The sequence below is a fragment of the Nomia melanderi genome, chromosome 2 (genome assembly GCF_051020985.1).
Source record: "Nomia melanderi isolate GNS246 chromosome 2, iyNomMela1, whole genome shotgun sequence".
Lineage (NCBI taxonomy): Eukaryota > Metazoa > Arthropoda > Insecta > Hymenoptera > Halictidae > Nomia > Nomia melanderi.
In genome coordinates, this window is record NC_135000.1 from 3,142,331 (window position 1) to 3,155,813 (window position 13,483).

Below are 13,483 nucleotides of genomic sequence, written 5' to 3' on the forward strand. Positions count from 1 at the left end.
TTAGAAATATTGAAAAATATAAAGGAAGATATAAAAATGTCTAATATAAAAGAAATATTGGAAAAATATATAATTATTAAATTAAAAATAAAATCTATTTATACAAAGTTGCAATTGGGATCGTGTGCCGCGAAGAAATCAAATATTTTTCTGGGTATTGACCTATCCTTTGTAATTAACAGAGTTACGAGAATTCTCTGAGTTCGGATGAAAAGCTGGATATTTCATAATTAAAACAAACTTGTGCGCGATACCACGCAATTTGCATTTTTATTACGAGCGAGTCTTATTTAACTGCGTTCCTTACATAATTTTATGACGTCGTTCAGTCGTGGGAAGTTAAGTACAATCGCTGATGGTTTTTGAGCGATCAGTCTCATTGAAGGCGGACAATTAGGCGATAAGTAATTCTTTAAAATATTTTCATATATTATTAACATTATATTTATTGTTAATAATTTAACGTATAATTAACATATTGTTAATAATTTAATATATAAACTCCTTTAATTAGCTTTTTTAAGGAATTTTTAGATAGAACATTTTCATTAGCGCTTCGCACTTAACACTTAGGCAATCACTTGAAAAAAAGAACTATGACTATAACTTTTTCAATTACTTTTAACTGAACTCATATAACAGATAACATTAAAAATTGTGCTTTACAAAAGCAAGAAAAATATTTCATAAATTGCAAGATTTACTAAATAGTAAGAATTAAATAAAATAAATAAAAGTGGGGGAACTCCCCATTCGTTTGACTAAGTGTAAAGACTCCATAATTTTATTTCGTCGGTCGTAAACTATAGGTGTGCAGATAATGTAGCATGTGACAGTGATTATGCGACTCTAATAACGCAATAAAAAAAGAAAAATACTTGAAGTATATATGCATAAATGAATATACATGCTTTCGGGATTGCAAAAGCGGAAACGTGTCATTCATGCATCGCGTGTACGATGTCACATGCTATTAAGATCAAACTTTCTTAAATTACGGCCGTCATTTGGTCACTGTAGTGTTTTGACTGCCGATAAATTCTTATTGTCCATTAATTGCGGATAAAACGAGTACAAATTGCAGCTTATTTCATTGAATGTTTCTTGGGCAGTTATCAAAGAGCGAATGAATGTTTTTCAATAGCAAAAAGGTTGATAATGCTTGTTGTAGATGTGTGATACCTGTACAAGTAATTTCAAACATAGAAGATTTATCATATCACCGACAGATTGAGTATCTGAAAAAGATATGTCTTTAAAGAGATATGTTATAAGTAATATATGATGTAGTTCTTTTAATGATTGTCTTAAAGGTTCTAAAAGTCAATGAAAATTGATTAAAACGATAACTCGATCAATTGTAATCATTCTATTCTTTACATAAATATGCCTACAAATATAAATATTAATATATTCACTTAAAAAAATGTTTCATTATTAAATAATTAATGCATTGTAGATTGAAAATCTTCAAAGTATGGTACAAAATATTATTTCTTTTGTTTAAATCCAGGTAGTGTGAAATTATTAGCTTTTCGAAGCTCATATGCTAAGAATTAGATAAATATAATATAGTATAAAATCTTTATTCTTCGTGTTGTATACATATAGCAAAAAGTTTTACAAATATTACAGTAATAGAACAATTTCTTCATCTTCAGTACTGATCTTATTATAAAAATATACCTTATAAAGTGAGCAATTAACAAGTTTCAACATTTACATTAACATTAACATTAACATTAACATTAACATTAACATTAACATTTACATTTACATTTACATTTACATTTACATTTACATTTACATTCTCATGATATTACAGAAACATTAGGACATTCACTGATTGCATTTTTGCATCAGAAAAACGGTGAATTAACATTTCACTTGAGATTCGAACGTTTCAAATGAATTTTCAAAAATTAAGTAACAGGCACTGAAAGATATTGCTATAAAGTATAAAATTTTACAAGAAGATCGATAAAGAGGTCAGCAACAAGTTTCAATGAATTACATTAATCGAATTAATATTTATTTTAATACAAATTATAAACTTTATTTATGAAAATTTCAATGAACTTTGCTTCGGACACCTCTATATACTTTCATATTTTCTATACATCCAGTAAGAATGTAAATAAGAACATATATTAATCTAAATAAATTTATAATTTTTTATTCTTATATGATATATTAAAATAATACTTTAAAATATGCCATAACGTTGCTTTATACTCTCTATTATTGGTAAAATATACTGTAATAAAGTGCAACAATATTAATCGAAATTGTTCACACACAATTTAGAAAAATTTCAATTTTATAGAATTAAAACAAATTTAAATTTAAAATCGTAAAGATATCAGGTGGGCTGTATAAATCACTTAGAACTATAGCTTAGATTACTATAGTTGCACAAAATAATTAAAAAAAATCCGTTTAACATGTTTGTTCTTATATTTTTGTATCTATACGAATATTAACTTAGTAACATACCTAATTTTAAATTTTGCAATTTTCTTATATTATTTAAATCATTATGTATCAACCGAAATAAGCACCGCAATTAGAACAACGCCGTGTTTTTAACAGAAGGCAGCAAATTATTCCAATGGGGAAGCAGAAAATTGCGCATAGCAGTCCAAGACATGTAAAATCATCTTCCATTATACCTACCTGTATTTCAAAAGTTTAATATCAATGACACTGTGAAATTCATATAAATACTTCTATCATCTGATGAATCATTTAACAAAGAAATGAGAATGAATGAACATATATGTGTTTATAATATCTTATAACTTGTATAACTCAATTATAAATACAATAACGAATTATTTTGTAGATAATTAAGGGAGTACTCACTCTACATGCAGGGCATCCACCGACTACTGCAATGTTAGTGGAATCCGTAGAACCATAAGATGGTACAAAGTTATTAGTTGCAGGTTTACTCGGATAATATCCTGGGGGTGGTGGCGGAGCAGTTGGGCTATACTGCATAGCATTCTTCATAGGAGGCACCTGATCTAAACAATTTATTATAGAATGAATAGCTTACATAAATAAACATTCAATAATATATCAATTAATAGTCATATAATAATTCGTAATTTCATTCAATAATAAAGTTAATTTATACATTAGGTCTTCAGCTATTTGAACATTTGCAAAATGAATAATTCAGATGACAATGAACAAAGAACATTTTAAATGTTTGAATGAAAATGAAATTGTTTAAATTACTTGTTTAAACTACTTGTTTAAACAATGTTTATAACGCAGTACTATGAAGTAAACAATTGGTTCTTAAAAAGGTAAAAAATTGTTAGAAAAGAACGTGATGTTGCTGAATCATTTTCGAATTATATTTTTAAGTAATTAAAGCTTGGGTATGCTGAATACATATTTATACATATAAATAAACTTACTTTCAGGAATATTAATCGCATAGGAAGATGGAGATTTGTCAGCTCCTGAATTCAACGGTTGTTCTTCCATTGTTCACCGTGAATTTAATAATTTTATAGATATGATGTTCAACCGATTGGTTAATTAGATAATCAGCATTAGTACTTCTGTGACTAAATTTTTTTTGACAGCTAAGTCCTGGAATGCTTTCTTCGATCTCGTGACGCGCTTCCAAAACAGATAATGCATCGTTATTTCCGCTGAGAAAGATTTACGGACCCTACAAGATTAACATTGATTAGGGAATAAATCTTATTGGTCAGTTTATTGTGACGTCGTTTCATTATTTGTTCGACCTGAACGTTTGTATAAACTTCTCCATTTGTATTTCTGTAATCTGTAAAGTACATTTATTTTTATTGAACGTTAAAATAAATAATTTTTTATTTTAACCGCGTCAGTATAAATTAACATCGCTATAAATAATATAATATCCAATAATTTAATAAAAATCTATCTTCAGTAATAAAATATAAAAAATAACCATTTAAACAAATTTTATTTAATCGAAACAGAATCCAGAAAGCATATTTTGTATGAATGTTCCTATCAGCCAATGGGGTTACAGCAAAATAGTTCCTGCAATTCTCTAAAATCTCGTTGGACTTCTTGAATTTCGCGAAATTTCAAAAGCAATGTTATACTCACTCAAGCAACTTCAGAATTTTATTATTCATTAAATAATTCAATGAAATTCAAATATTTTCTTCAAATAGTATTTATATTTTCAATGTTTTAAAATATATGTAATAATTGAAAATTTAATGTTACAGAATAAGTATACCTATTCATTAATATAGGTTAATTGGAGATAAATATTTCTTATTGAGGATTTTATCGAATCAAAGTAAAGTATAAGCATAATTATTAGTTTTTATATTTTTGTGCATAATATAAATATACATTAATATCTATCGTCTCAAATTACAATTATTTACCTAAAATAATTAAATGTAGTAGATGGCGCTTTCGCGCCATGAATACGCATGGCGGGTATAGTTGGCAGCCATGAGCGTGATGTCTATCACTTTCTACCATCTACGACCATCGATTGCTCATTTGCGAAGTGGTTTCAACAGTTTTTTTACCATATAGGCTGAAATAAATTTTACGGAATTCAGGATTACACTGAGTCGTTTACATGAGGCGTGCAATTTTTCTTCATTCCGTGATTAAGTGAAGGGAACCATGACGACGGCACTGTATCTGGAACATTATTTAGACAGTAAGTATACAATCTTTTTCCACCTTGTCGAAACCATGAAAAAACAACTGTTTTTTTTTATGTATTATATCGAATATAAAACTAAATTATTTGACAATACATTTCTCGTTACAATTCATTGAATTCTGTTAGCAGTATTCTACAATTTGTACGTGGTACATTAATTATTAAATTAAAACGAAATGACAAAAAACGTAAATAAAAGTAAACAACGAAATTTTTGAAAGTTCTGCCTTGTACGAAGTTTTATATAAGAAGTATTCAAAACTTATAAATTAATAATATCTTGTTGATTAAGTTTGTTACAACTATTAGCAGTTTTTATTTTTGATAGTGCAAATCATTTGTCTACTTTGGAAAAAGAAGTTGTTCTCACTGTGATATAAACTTTGTACATTGAAAAACTGTTTGTTGATTACATGCTTTGGTTTGATTTATAATATGTTTATATATTTTTTAGGTTTGGAACATCTACCTATTGAGTTACAAAGGAACTTCACTTTAATGCGAGATCTAGATACTAGGGCCCAAGGGTTAATGAAAGATATCGATAAATTGGCAGATGATTATTTAAAGAACTTAAAAAAGGAATCTCCGGAGAAGAGAAAGGAACAATTTACTCATATACAAAATTTATTTAATAAGGCAAAAGAGTATGGAGATGACAAAGTACAGTTAGCAATACAGACATATGAATTAGTAGACAAACACATTAGAAGGCTAGATTCAGACTTGGCAAGGTTTGAAGCTGAAATACAGGACAAGGCATTAATTAGTAGTAGAGCGCAAGAAGAAAATAATGCTAGTAAAAAGGGTAGAAAGAAGTTGAAAGAGAAAGAGAAACGCAAGAAGGGTGCTGCTGGTGCCAGTAGCGAAGATGAGTCAAAGACTGCCAGGAAAAAACAGAAAAAAGGTTAGTTTAGTTGTCTTCATATTTTCAATCATCATCATTGATAAAGGAGAAGTTATTATTCTTGTTTTGTACCTATACTAGGTGGATGTGTGGCTTCTGCATCATCTGCCGGTGCTGTAGGAAGTGGAGCACAAGTGGATTCTGGTGCTCTTGGGCATCCAGCAGATGTCTTAGATATGCCAGTTGATCCCAACGAACCAACATATTGTCTGTGTCATCAAGTTTCTTACGGAGAAATGATTGGTTGTGATAATCCTGATGTAAGTCTGTGTTCCAATACCTGTTCCTTGTTAATTTATTATTTTTTTATGGGCATAATATTATTGTCTTTTTCTAATGCAGTGTCCCATAGAATGGTTCCACTTCGCTTGCGTTGGATTAACCACAAAACCTAAAGGGAAATGGTACTGTCCTAAATGTACACAAGATAGAAAAAAGAAGTAAGTTTCAAGGTTTGCGAATTATTGTTAATTCTATCTTAAAGAAAAGACTCGTACATTATTTCTAAAATTAGCGTATAATACAAAATAATTTTCATGGTTTAACATGAAATGGAATTAAATTGTGTAAAAAAGGTAGAAAATTTGTAAAAAAATAAGTGAAAACAAAAGGAAAGTGCTAATAGCTGAATTTGTATTGCATCCAACATTGTTATAAGAGTATTCCTTCCTTCAAGGGTACACAAACAATAAATGTATTATTGTACATTGCTAGCAATGTTGGATGTAATGAAAGTGCAGCAAAAATATTTGCTAATCACAGAAAAGGAGATTTGAGAATCGGCCATGATTATTGTTCTCTTCCTTCTTTTTAGATGTACAAAGTAGTAATTTATTATATACAACTGAAATTCAAATAAGAGCTTTACATTTTTATATAATTCTTTTCTTTGGCCGTTTTTCGAACACCTGTGATTCGCTTATCGAAATTTTGTCTTTAAATTAAGTATTGAGAAACGTAATTATAGTATTAAAATTAAACTTATTACTGTTTTTATATTTTATAAATGTAAATGACACTGTATAGAGAATAAGTTTTTTGTTGAAATAAAATATACAATATAAATAAACCTTTTATATATATATAATTAAGGAAAATATATTTAATGTTCTGCAATGCAGACGTTTTGTTACAACAGTAAGTGTATATACTATATTTACAAGCAGTATTGAGTGTCTTAGGAAAGCTTGAATGGAAAATGCAAATGTTTAATAAGATCGAGGATTATTTAAGTTAATGATGTTTTCATGGGTATACTTACCAAATAAAATGTTTAGACTAGATATTGCTTTACACATGATAGATATGTACAACCGCTTTAAGAAATGACTAATGTACTGACTGCATAAGAAGAAATCATTCATTTGTTATGGAATGCCTGATTGTACGTTGCAACACTGACTAGGTGGAACAGTCCAATTATACTGATAGCTCATTCGATTTCTTATTTCTTTGGCGCATAATACTCCAGATGCTTGGTAATATTCATGCATATTTTTCATATTTGCAATTGTTTGTTTGTGTGTAACTATGTACTGATTGGAGCATCCGCGTGATCTGTATTCTGTATCAAAACGGACATCATGCTTTCGTTCAATATTTGCCAGAGGTGCTAACCAAAGACCAATTGACACATCTTCCGCTTTATGCAATCTGAAAATTTATGGAACAGGTAAACATATTTCACAATGTTAAACAACATTTAACTTACTTGAGAATATCCATGTTCACTGCAATAAATTTAACTAGATTGAAGGATAAAACGTATCCACCTCCGAGCGCGTATGGAAGATAATAATCACATAATATCCAATCAGTTTCTTTCCAAGGTCCACTCCTTTTAACATGTGCTTTGCCATTGAAGAAACCCCAATACAATTCCCTCTTGGTTCCTCTACTGTCCCATTTATCTAATTCTTTCAAAACTTTATGTACCAGCACAAATGAATCGTCATCACATTTCATTAAGTAGCTAAAGTCATGACGTTCGTATACTTCTTTAAGCGAATGTAAAACCTTTTTTGTTAATGTTCCATAAGAGTCTACCAATCTTGGCAATAAAAGCAAATCGTTAAACTTATGTTTTTCGGACTGCAAAGTTTCTTTCTGTTCTGGTAATACGTCCAATGTTCCTATTACAAAGAGATGTTTGACAGTAGCATGTTTTTGTGCCAACCATGTTTTTCTAATAGTTGCTCTCTGTTCCAAATTATCAGGACTGGAGAGTATAAGTATTACAAGCCTATACTTTGACTTGCTTTTCATGTCCTCCTTATCAGATGAACACTTTGTAGAGGGTAAGAAATGTACACACAGCAAAATAACCACAAATATTATTAACAATGTTGGAATGTTTACTTTGAAGTAAAACTTTTTCCTGATCATTGTATAAAAATTTTTTGATGATGATTTTAATGGTAGAAGTGCCATTGAATTCATTTAGTAAACACGTTTCTATCAATGAGCATACTTAACTTTCCTGATATTACCTCGGTGTATTTACGATTTGACGTACTAGCATTCTCACGAAGATTTCTTCTTTTAATATATATAATTTACAATTTTAACATTTCTTTTTAAAAAACTTATTTTCATTTATATTAAGAAGTTCAATCTTGTCAATGACGATCAGCTGATCGAATTCACTGAAATTTGTAAATCATCCCCTCTACGAACACGTTGCTGTTACATCCCCTCCACAAATATTCAAATTCAATATTTCAAATAAATTATCAATAAACGTTTAATAAAATGAATTAATGCTATTTTTCTTTTTAGTATTTTAATTATTACCTAAATAATTGTGTATATTAATAAGAAGAATAAGATTTGGAAAATTTATTAATAGACCATATTGAATTTTTATAGTATATGAAATACAATAACAGAAGAGGTTTGTTACTTGTTACTTAAATTGAAACTAAGTACGTAATATATTCTATAATACTTTTATTTTTTGTTTGTCTGCTTAAAATTAGATTATTTTACATATGAAATACTTGTATAAAAGAGACTGCTTTACATTTTTATTGTACAGAATTTATTACAATGTCCGTGTTAATGTCAATATCCTATATGATGTAGTGAACTGAGATAACAACTGCTATTCAACTAAATATCCAGTTAATAAATAACCTCCTGTATCACTAGCTAAAATATCAGGGTGTGTTCTATCTGGTAACACTTGATAAGAACGTAAAAAGTTTGAGACCAGCCTTAAATTAATAACATTTTGTTGTTGTTTTAACATCATGTATGTTTCTTGTAGGGGTTCCCGATGTATGTGATAAATCACAAAAGGTCTGGATGCTCCTAAAAAAGGTAAAAGAGCAGTTATAATATTTAAAGGATGCTCTTTAGCTACAACAGCTAGTCCTCTAGCTTTTGAATTCTTCACAAGATCCACAGCATGCTGGGTTTCCATCAACCATTTTGGTTTCTTTAAAGGTACAACTTCTGTAAACATACATTTATCAAGCTCATCTAATTTTCGTTTTGAGCCTGTTGAATAGTTATGCGTATCATGTTCTTTTGAAACTTCATCAGTTTCCATGAGTTCATTTGTACCATTAATGCTTTCTGAACATTCTTTGCTACTATTCTCTTCATCTTGTAAATCCTGGTTGTTCGAATTGTTCTCTAATGGGCCTGAATTGATTGTACAATTTTTTTCAACGCCTTTATCTTCATTTTCTTCTGATTTATTAACTAACTTACTGCATGTCTTCTTTGACGCTAAAATATTATTTAAAACAGCCTGTTCGCCTTGATAATATAGTCTTAGAAAGCTGTAGATATTGACACTTATTAATCTATCTAACTGTTCTTGAGGGAAATTCATAGCGTGAATGAGCAAAGCTTTTGGTACATTGCCAGGATGCAAATTGATCAAATGGCCTTTTGTATTTGCACCAATCCTATTTAATAATGCAGCTGCTGGTAAGCCCTGACATCCGCTATCATATAATATGAATAATCCTTCAGATTGAACATCAGTATACGATAACAACTGTGCCAATGCATCCATCCGTAAACTTCCAATTTTAGTATGATCTAATTTGAAATACACATCATGTAAAGAACTTATACTTGGCTTGCATATAGTTAAATATCGAATATATTTTTTTTCTTTCTTTTTCAAATACTTTTCTTGAGAATATTCCGTTTTATCAGAGAAAGATTTATTGTTTTCAATCAAGCTACCCACTATCTCTTTGCCACTTTTACCAGATTCCTGAAGCTGAACAATTTCTTGTTTTGACAGTTTCTGTGAACTGCCATCATCTATGATAGAACGATTATCATTGCCACTAGGTAAAGTATCTAATAAATCGTCCCAAGATTCAGTTTCTGAACCTTCTCTCAAAGAAAATGTTCTTTTTCCATTTTTTGATGGTGTCATCTCGAAAGTAGTCCAGAATCTTTTCCCAATAATTTCACCCATATTTACTAGATCTCTTCCTAGCATTAATTGTCCATTGGCAGTAACTTTATAAATTTTCTTAAAATTCAATTTTTTTACTATTACATACTTTCCTATCGCAATTACATCTTCGGATTCGCACATGTTTATGGACTTTCTTATACACGTTTTTATGTATTGTAACCTAAGTAGTCAACATAACCTAAGTATATAAATACCATATCATATAACCAACCGTACACCATCTGTCATAAAAGACCTCGCATTACTGTTTAAGCGAGAAACTTACCTAATGTTAGGAATTACTTTGTGAATTAATTTGTTAATACCTCGTTACCTCTTTGTTATCACATTTTTATTTATATCCTTGTACGTATTGAGATAAAAACATTTTAATCCTATTTCATTAAAAATTTTCATTCTTCTGTCATTCCATTTTTATTTAAAAAAGATCCATTACAGTCTTTTTAATTTTTATTGTAACTGTTATTTGTTGCAGTAATTAAGAAAAAATGTTTCTTTACAAAGAATTTCAAGCAGTTGTACTTGCCGGTGGAGGAGGATCTCGCATGACTGAACTAACTCACGGACAATATAAATGCTTATTGCCAATAGGGAATATACCAATGCTTTGGTATCCTCTTCAATTATTAGAACATGCTGGTTTTAAAGAAGCTATTGTTGTTGTTTCCGAGAACATGGAAAATAATGTGCTATTAGCCTTGAACAAATTGAATCTCAAGATTAAAACAGATATTGTTGCAGTCGAAGATGCGGAAGATCTTGGAACTGCAGATTCCATTAGACTCATACACGAAAAGATTCACACTGACTTTTTAGTAATTTCCTGCGATTTAATAACTAATGTTGACATATGTGAAATTCTGAATTTATATAGAAAACACAATGCCAGCATCGCTGCACTTATGATGCCTGTCCCTAAGCTACCAGAAGACTTTGTAACTCCAGGTCCAAAAAATAAACAGAAACCAGAAACTGATTTGATTGGTATTGATAACGAAACAGGACGTTTAGTTTTCTTAGCTTCAGCTTCAGATTTTGAGGAAACTATTAACATTTCACAAATGCTTCTTAAAAAGCATACAAGTTTTACTATCCACTCAAAATTATTGGACGCACATCTATATGTCATCAATAAATGGGTCTTAGACTTTTTGGTGCACAATAAGTAAATGATATATTATTAAATGGTTTTGAAAGTTCAATATATAACATATATAACACAATATTTTTTCTCTAATAGGACTTTTAGTACATTGAAAGGTGAACTTCTTCCATACATTGTTAGTAAACAATTAGCTAAGCCTCCTAAACAATGTGTAGATGATAAAAATACATCAATAGTAAAAGTTAATCTGAAGGAAGATATTTTCCGTTTTGCTGTTGAGAAACCACTGGATGAATTAATCAGGAAAATGTCAGCTCATAACGATCATACTACTGATTTAAATGACGCATATCATGGAGACATATTGAGATGTTATGCTCATATTGTTAATGGAAAATTTGGCCTCAGAACAAACACTATACAAATGTATCATTTTGCTAATGCCAAGGTAAAAATATAAAAGTAGCCCTTTACGACTGATAACTTTACACTAACAGGATAAGTATTTCAGATATCAGAATGGTGGGCTAATAACGACATAGACCGATCCGATATTCCAAGTATTTCAGCTACAGCTACTATACATAGTACACAGATGCAAGATTGTTGTGTAGATGATAATGCTATTATACATGAAAAAACTTCCCTTAAACAAAGTCACATTGGACCAAATGCGGTAATCGAATCAAAGACTCGAGTGTCTCAAAGTGTTATAATGGAAAATGTTATAATTAAGCAGAGGTAGTTGGTAAAATAATTAATTAAGCGAAATATATAAAGTAATGTTTTATGCATATAATTTATTAATTACAGATGCGTGATACATAACTGTATACTTTGCAATGGTTGTGTTATTGAAGAAGGTGCAGAATTAAAGGATTGCGTGGTTGGTCCTCAACATGTTGTAACAAGTGGAAGTCAACATTCTCGTGAAGTGCTCACTGATGCTGATAAACTTATAGAAATTTAATTATTTATCATCATATAAAGTATATTACTTATATAACCATAATAAATCACAAAATGTTTCTAAAACATTTTTGTAACTATTTCCTTGTTAAAAAGATAAAATCCAATTTTTTATTTTGGGTACTCTGATACTTACACCACTAATTTTATAAAATTCAAAAATATATAATATCCAACATATGATTAAACTGAATGGGTTTGTGCTCATAGATATTTAAAATTAATATAAAGTATGTAACTGTTCAATGAAGTGTTTATCTTTTTGAATTGAGAACCACTGTCACGTGGTACGAGCTGTTCACATCGATCGAAGGAACGTACGATTTTGGAACGCTTTTCATCCTCTCTTTGAAGTGTTCCTTCGTGCAAGATGGTGAGCGCAAATTCGGACGATTAATATCTGTTTATTACCAAGCAATCATAAACTTTTGTTATGTGAAAAGTATAAAAAATGTTTCGATAACCTTTTTAGAAATAAAATGTAACGATAGTTGTAACAGGAAAATGAAACGTAAATAAGTAATCGGTGTTACATTGTAATAGAGGTTATGCGTGAAATGTTTACAATTTGACACGCGGCTTTAAATTGTTCAAAGAAAATAACATATGTTCAGTTTGCTAGTGTTTTGTAATGTTTATTAATTTCTCTAAGTTTATATTACGCAAACTTATTTTGTAAAATTATTTTTACAGACGAAGGGTACATCAAGTTTTGGTAAGCGACGAAATAAGACACATACATTGTGCAGGCGATGTGGTCGCAGCTCGTACCACATCCAGAAATCGCAATGTGCTCAGTGTGGATATCCTCAGAAGAAAATGCGATCTTGTAAGTTCATTAAATACGTGATGTAATGCTCTGCATTCTACTTTTCCGCTACTAAAATTTTAGTCGTATTGTAGGTTAAATCAAGTTCTTGTTATTTAGCTTTAGTTATAAAATTTGAATCAAATTATAGTTTCTCAACAGTATTATGTTGTTCTTTAGATAATTGGTCGGTGAAAGCAAAAAGGAGGAAGACCACTGGTACTGGACGCATGCGTTACTTGAAGATTGTTCGTCGTAAATTCAAGTAAGTTTAAACTGATATGAATTAGCATCTCGTTCCTTGAGATACCAGAATTCAACAATTACAGTATTGTAAAGAAAAATATATTTTATTAATATTTTACATCTTTTTTAGGAATGGATTCAGGGAAGGTTTGCCAAAACCAAAAGCCGTTGCAACTAAATAATCTTGACCCATGTCATTGTGTTGTATATCTATAAGAATTTGATTACTAATAAACTATACAAAACTTCAAGGGAAATTATGTTATTTCTGTTAAAACAATCTTATTTTGAAAAGTATG

General features: G+C 29.8%; 6 protein-coding genes across 11 annotated transcripts; 3 read left to right on the forward strand and 3 right to left on the reverse strand.

The window, feature by feature from the left end:
* Positions 1 to 1,565: 1,565 nt before the first annotated feature.
* On the reverse strand, positions 1,566 to 3,753 carry LOC116425878 (membrane protein BRI3). Of its 2 annotated transcripts, none has more exons than XM_031974140.2 (3): positions 3,432 to 3,753; positions 2,866 to 3,024; positions 1,566 to 2,676 (listed from the first exon to the last, which is right to left on the reverse strand). In XM_031974140.2, exons 1-3 carry the CDS (start codon positions 3,450 to 3,452, stop codon positions 2,545 to 2,547), a joined length of 312 nt encoding a protein of 103 aa, XP_031830000.1. In that variant the 5' UTR covers positions 3,453 to 3,753; the 3' UTR covers positions 1,566 to 2,544. The 2 variants fall into 2 exon arrangements, with proteins under 2 accessions (XP_031830000.1, XP_031829999.1); XM_031974139.2 differs by having other exon boundaries at positions 2,866 to 3,029; positions 3,432 to 3,732.
* Positions 3,754 to 4,435: 682 nt separating this feature from the next.
* Ing5 (inhibitor of growth protein 5) lies at positions 4,436 to 6,103 on the forward strand. Of its 2 annotated transcripts, XM_031974132.2 has the most exons (4): positions 4,439 to 4,696; positions 5,157 to 5,609; positions 5,691 to 5,869; positions 5,952 to 6,103. In XM_031974132.2, the coding sequence occupies exons 1-4, from the start codon at positions 4,660 to 4,662 to the stop codon at positions 6,051 to 6,053; spliced, it is 771 nt and encodes a 256-aa protein (XP_031829992.1). In that variant the 5' UTR covers positions 4,439 to 4,659; the 3' UTR covers positions 6,054 to 6,103. The 2 variants fall into 2 exon arrangements, with proteins under 2 accessions (XP_076230309.1, XP_031829992.1); XM_076374194.1 differs by having other exon boundaries at positions 4,436 to 4,696; positions 5,691 to 6,004.
* Positions 5,873 to 8,299, reverse strand: beta3GalTII (beta-1,3-galactosyltransferase 6). 2 transcript variants are annotated; one of them, XR_004234790.2, is made up of 3 exons: positions 7,321 to 8,298; positions 6,871 to 7,262; positions 5,873 to 6,021 (listed from the first exon to the last, which is right to left on the reverse strand). XR_004234790.2 is itself a non-coding variant. In XM_031974131.2 (2 exons), the coding sequence occupies exons 1-2, from the start codon at positions 8,046 to 8,048 to the stop codon at positions 6,977 to 6,979; spliced, it is 1,014 nt and encodes a 337-aa protein (XP_031829991.1). In that variant the 5' UTR covers positions 8,049 to 8,299; the 3' UTR covers positions 6,971 to 6,976. The 2 variants fall into 2 exon arrangements, 1 of the variants encoding a protein (XP_031829991.1); XM_031974131.2 differs by lacking the exon at positions 5,873 to 6,021 and having other exon boundaries at positions 6,971 to 7,262; positions 7,321 to 8,299.
* Positions 8,300 to 8,544: 245 nt separating this feature from the next.
* Trmt6 (tRNA methyltransferase 6 non-catalytic subunit) lies at positions 8,545 to 10,176 on the reverse strand. The gene has a single exon (XM_031974127.2). The coding sequence runs from the start codon at positions 10,174 to 10,176 to the stop codon at positions 8,713 to 8,715; it is 1,464 nt and encodes a 487-aa protein (XP_031829987.1). The 3' UTR covers positions 8,545 to 8,712.
* On the forward strand, positions 9,772 to 12,290 carry eIF2Bgamma (eukaryotic translation initiation factor 2B subunit gamma). Of its 3 annotated transcripts, none has more exons than XM_031974129.2 (5): positions 9,772 to 9,923; positions 10,532 to 11,221; positions 11,297 to 11,609; positions 11,673 to 11,902; positions 11,975 to 12,290. In XM_031974129.2, the coding sequence occupies exons 2-5, from the start codon at positions 10,545 to 10,547 to the stop codon at positions 12,129 to 12,131; spliced, it is 1,377 nt and encodes a 458-aa protein (XP_031829989.1). In that variant the 5' UTR covers positions 9,772 to 9,923; positions 10,532 to 10,544; the 3' UTR covers positions 12,132 to 12,290. The 3 variants fall into 3 exon arrangements, with proteins under 3 accessions (XP_031829989.1, XP_031829990.1, XP_031829988.1); XM_031974130.2 differs by lacking the exon at positions 9,772 to 9,923 and adding an exon at positions 10,094 to 10,238; XM_031974128.2 differs by lacking the exon at positions 9,772 to 9,923 and adding an exon at positions 10,251 to 10,401.
* Positions 12,291 to 12,372: 82 nt separating this feature from the next.
* RpL37-1 (ribosomal protein L37-1) lies at positions 12,373 to 13,441 on the forward strand. Its single transcript, XM_031974141.2, has 4 exons — positions 12,373 to 12,503; positions 12,824 to 12,959; positions 13,119 to 13,203; positions 13,315 to 13,441. The coding sequence occupies exons 1-4, from the start codon at positions 12,501 to 12,503 to the stop codon at positions 13,364 to 13,366; spliced, it is 276 nt and encodes a 91-aa protein (XP_031830001.1). The 5' UTR covers positions 12,373 to 12,500; the 3' UTR covers positions 13,367 to 13,441.
* Positions 13,442 to 13,483: the final 42 nt, after the last annotated feature.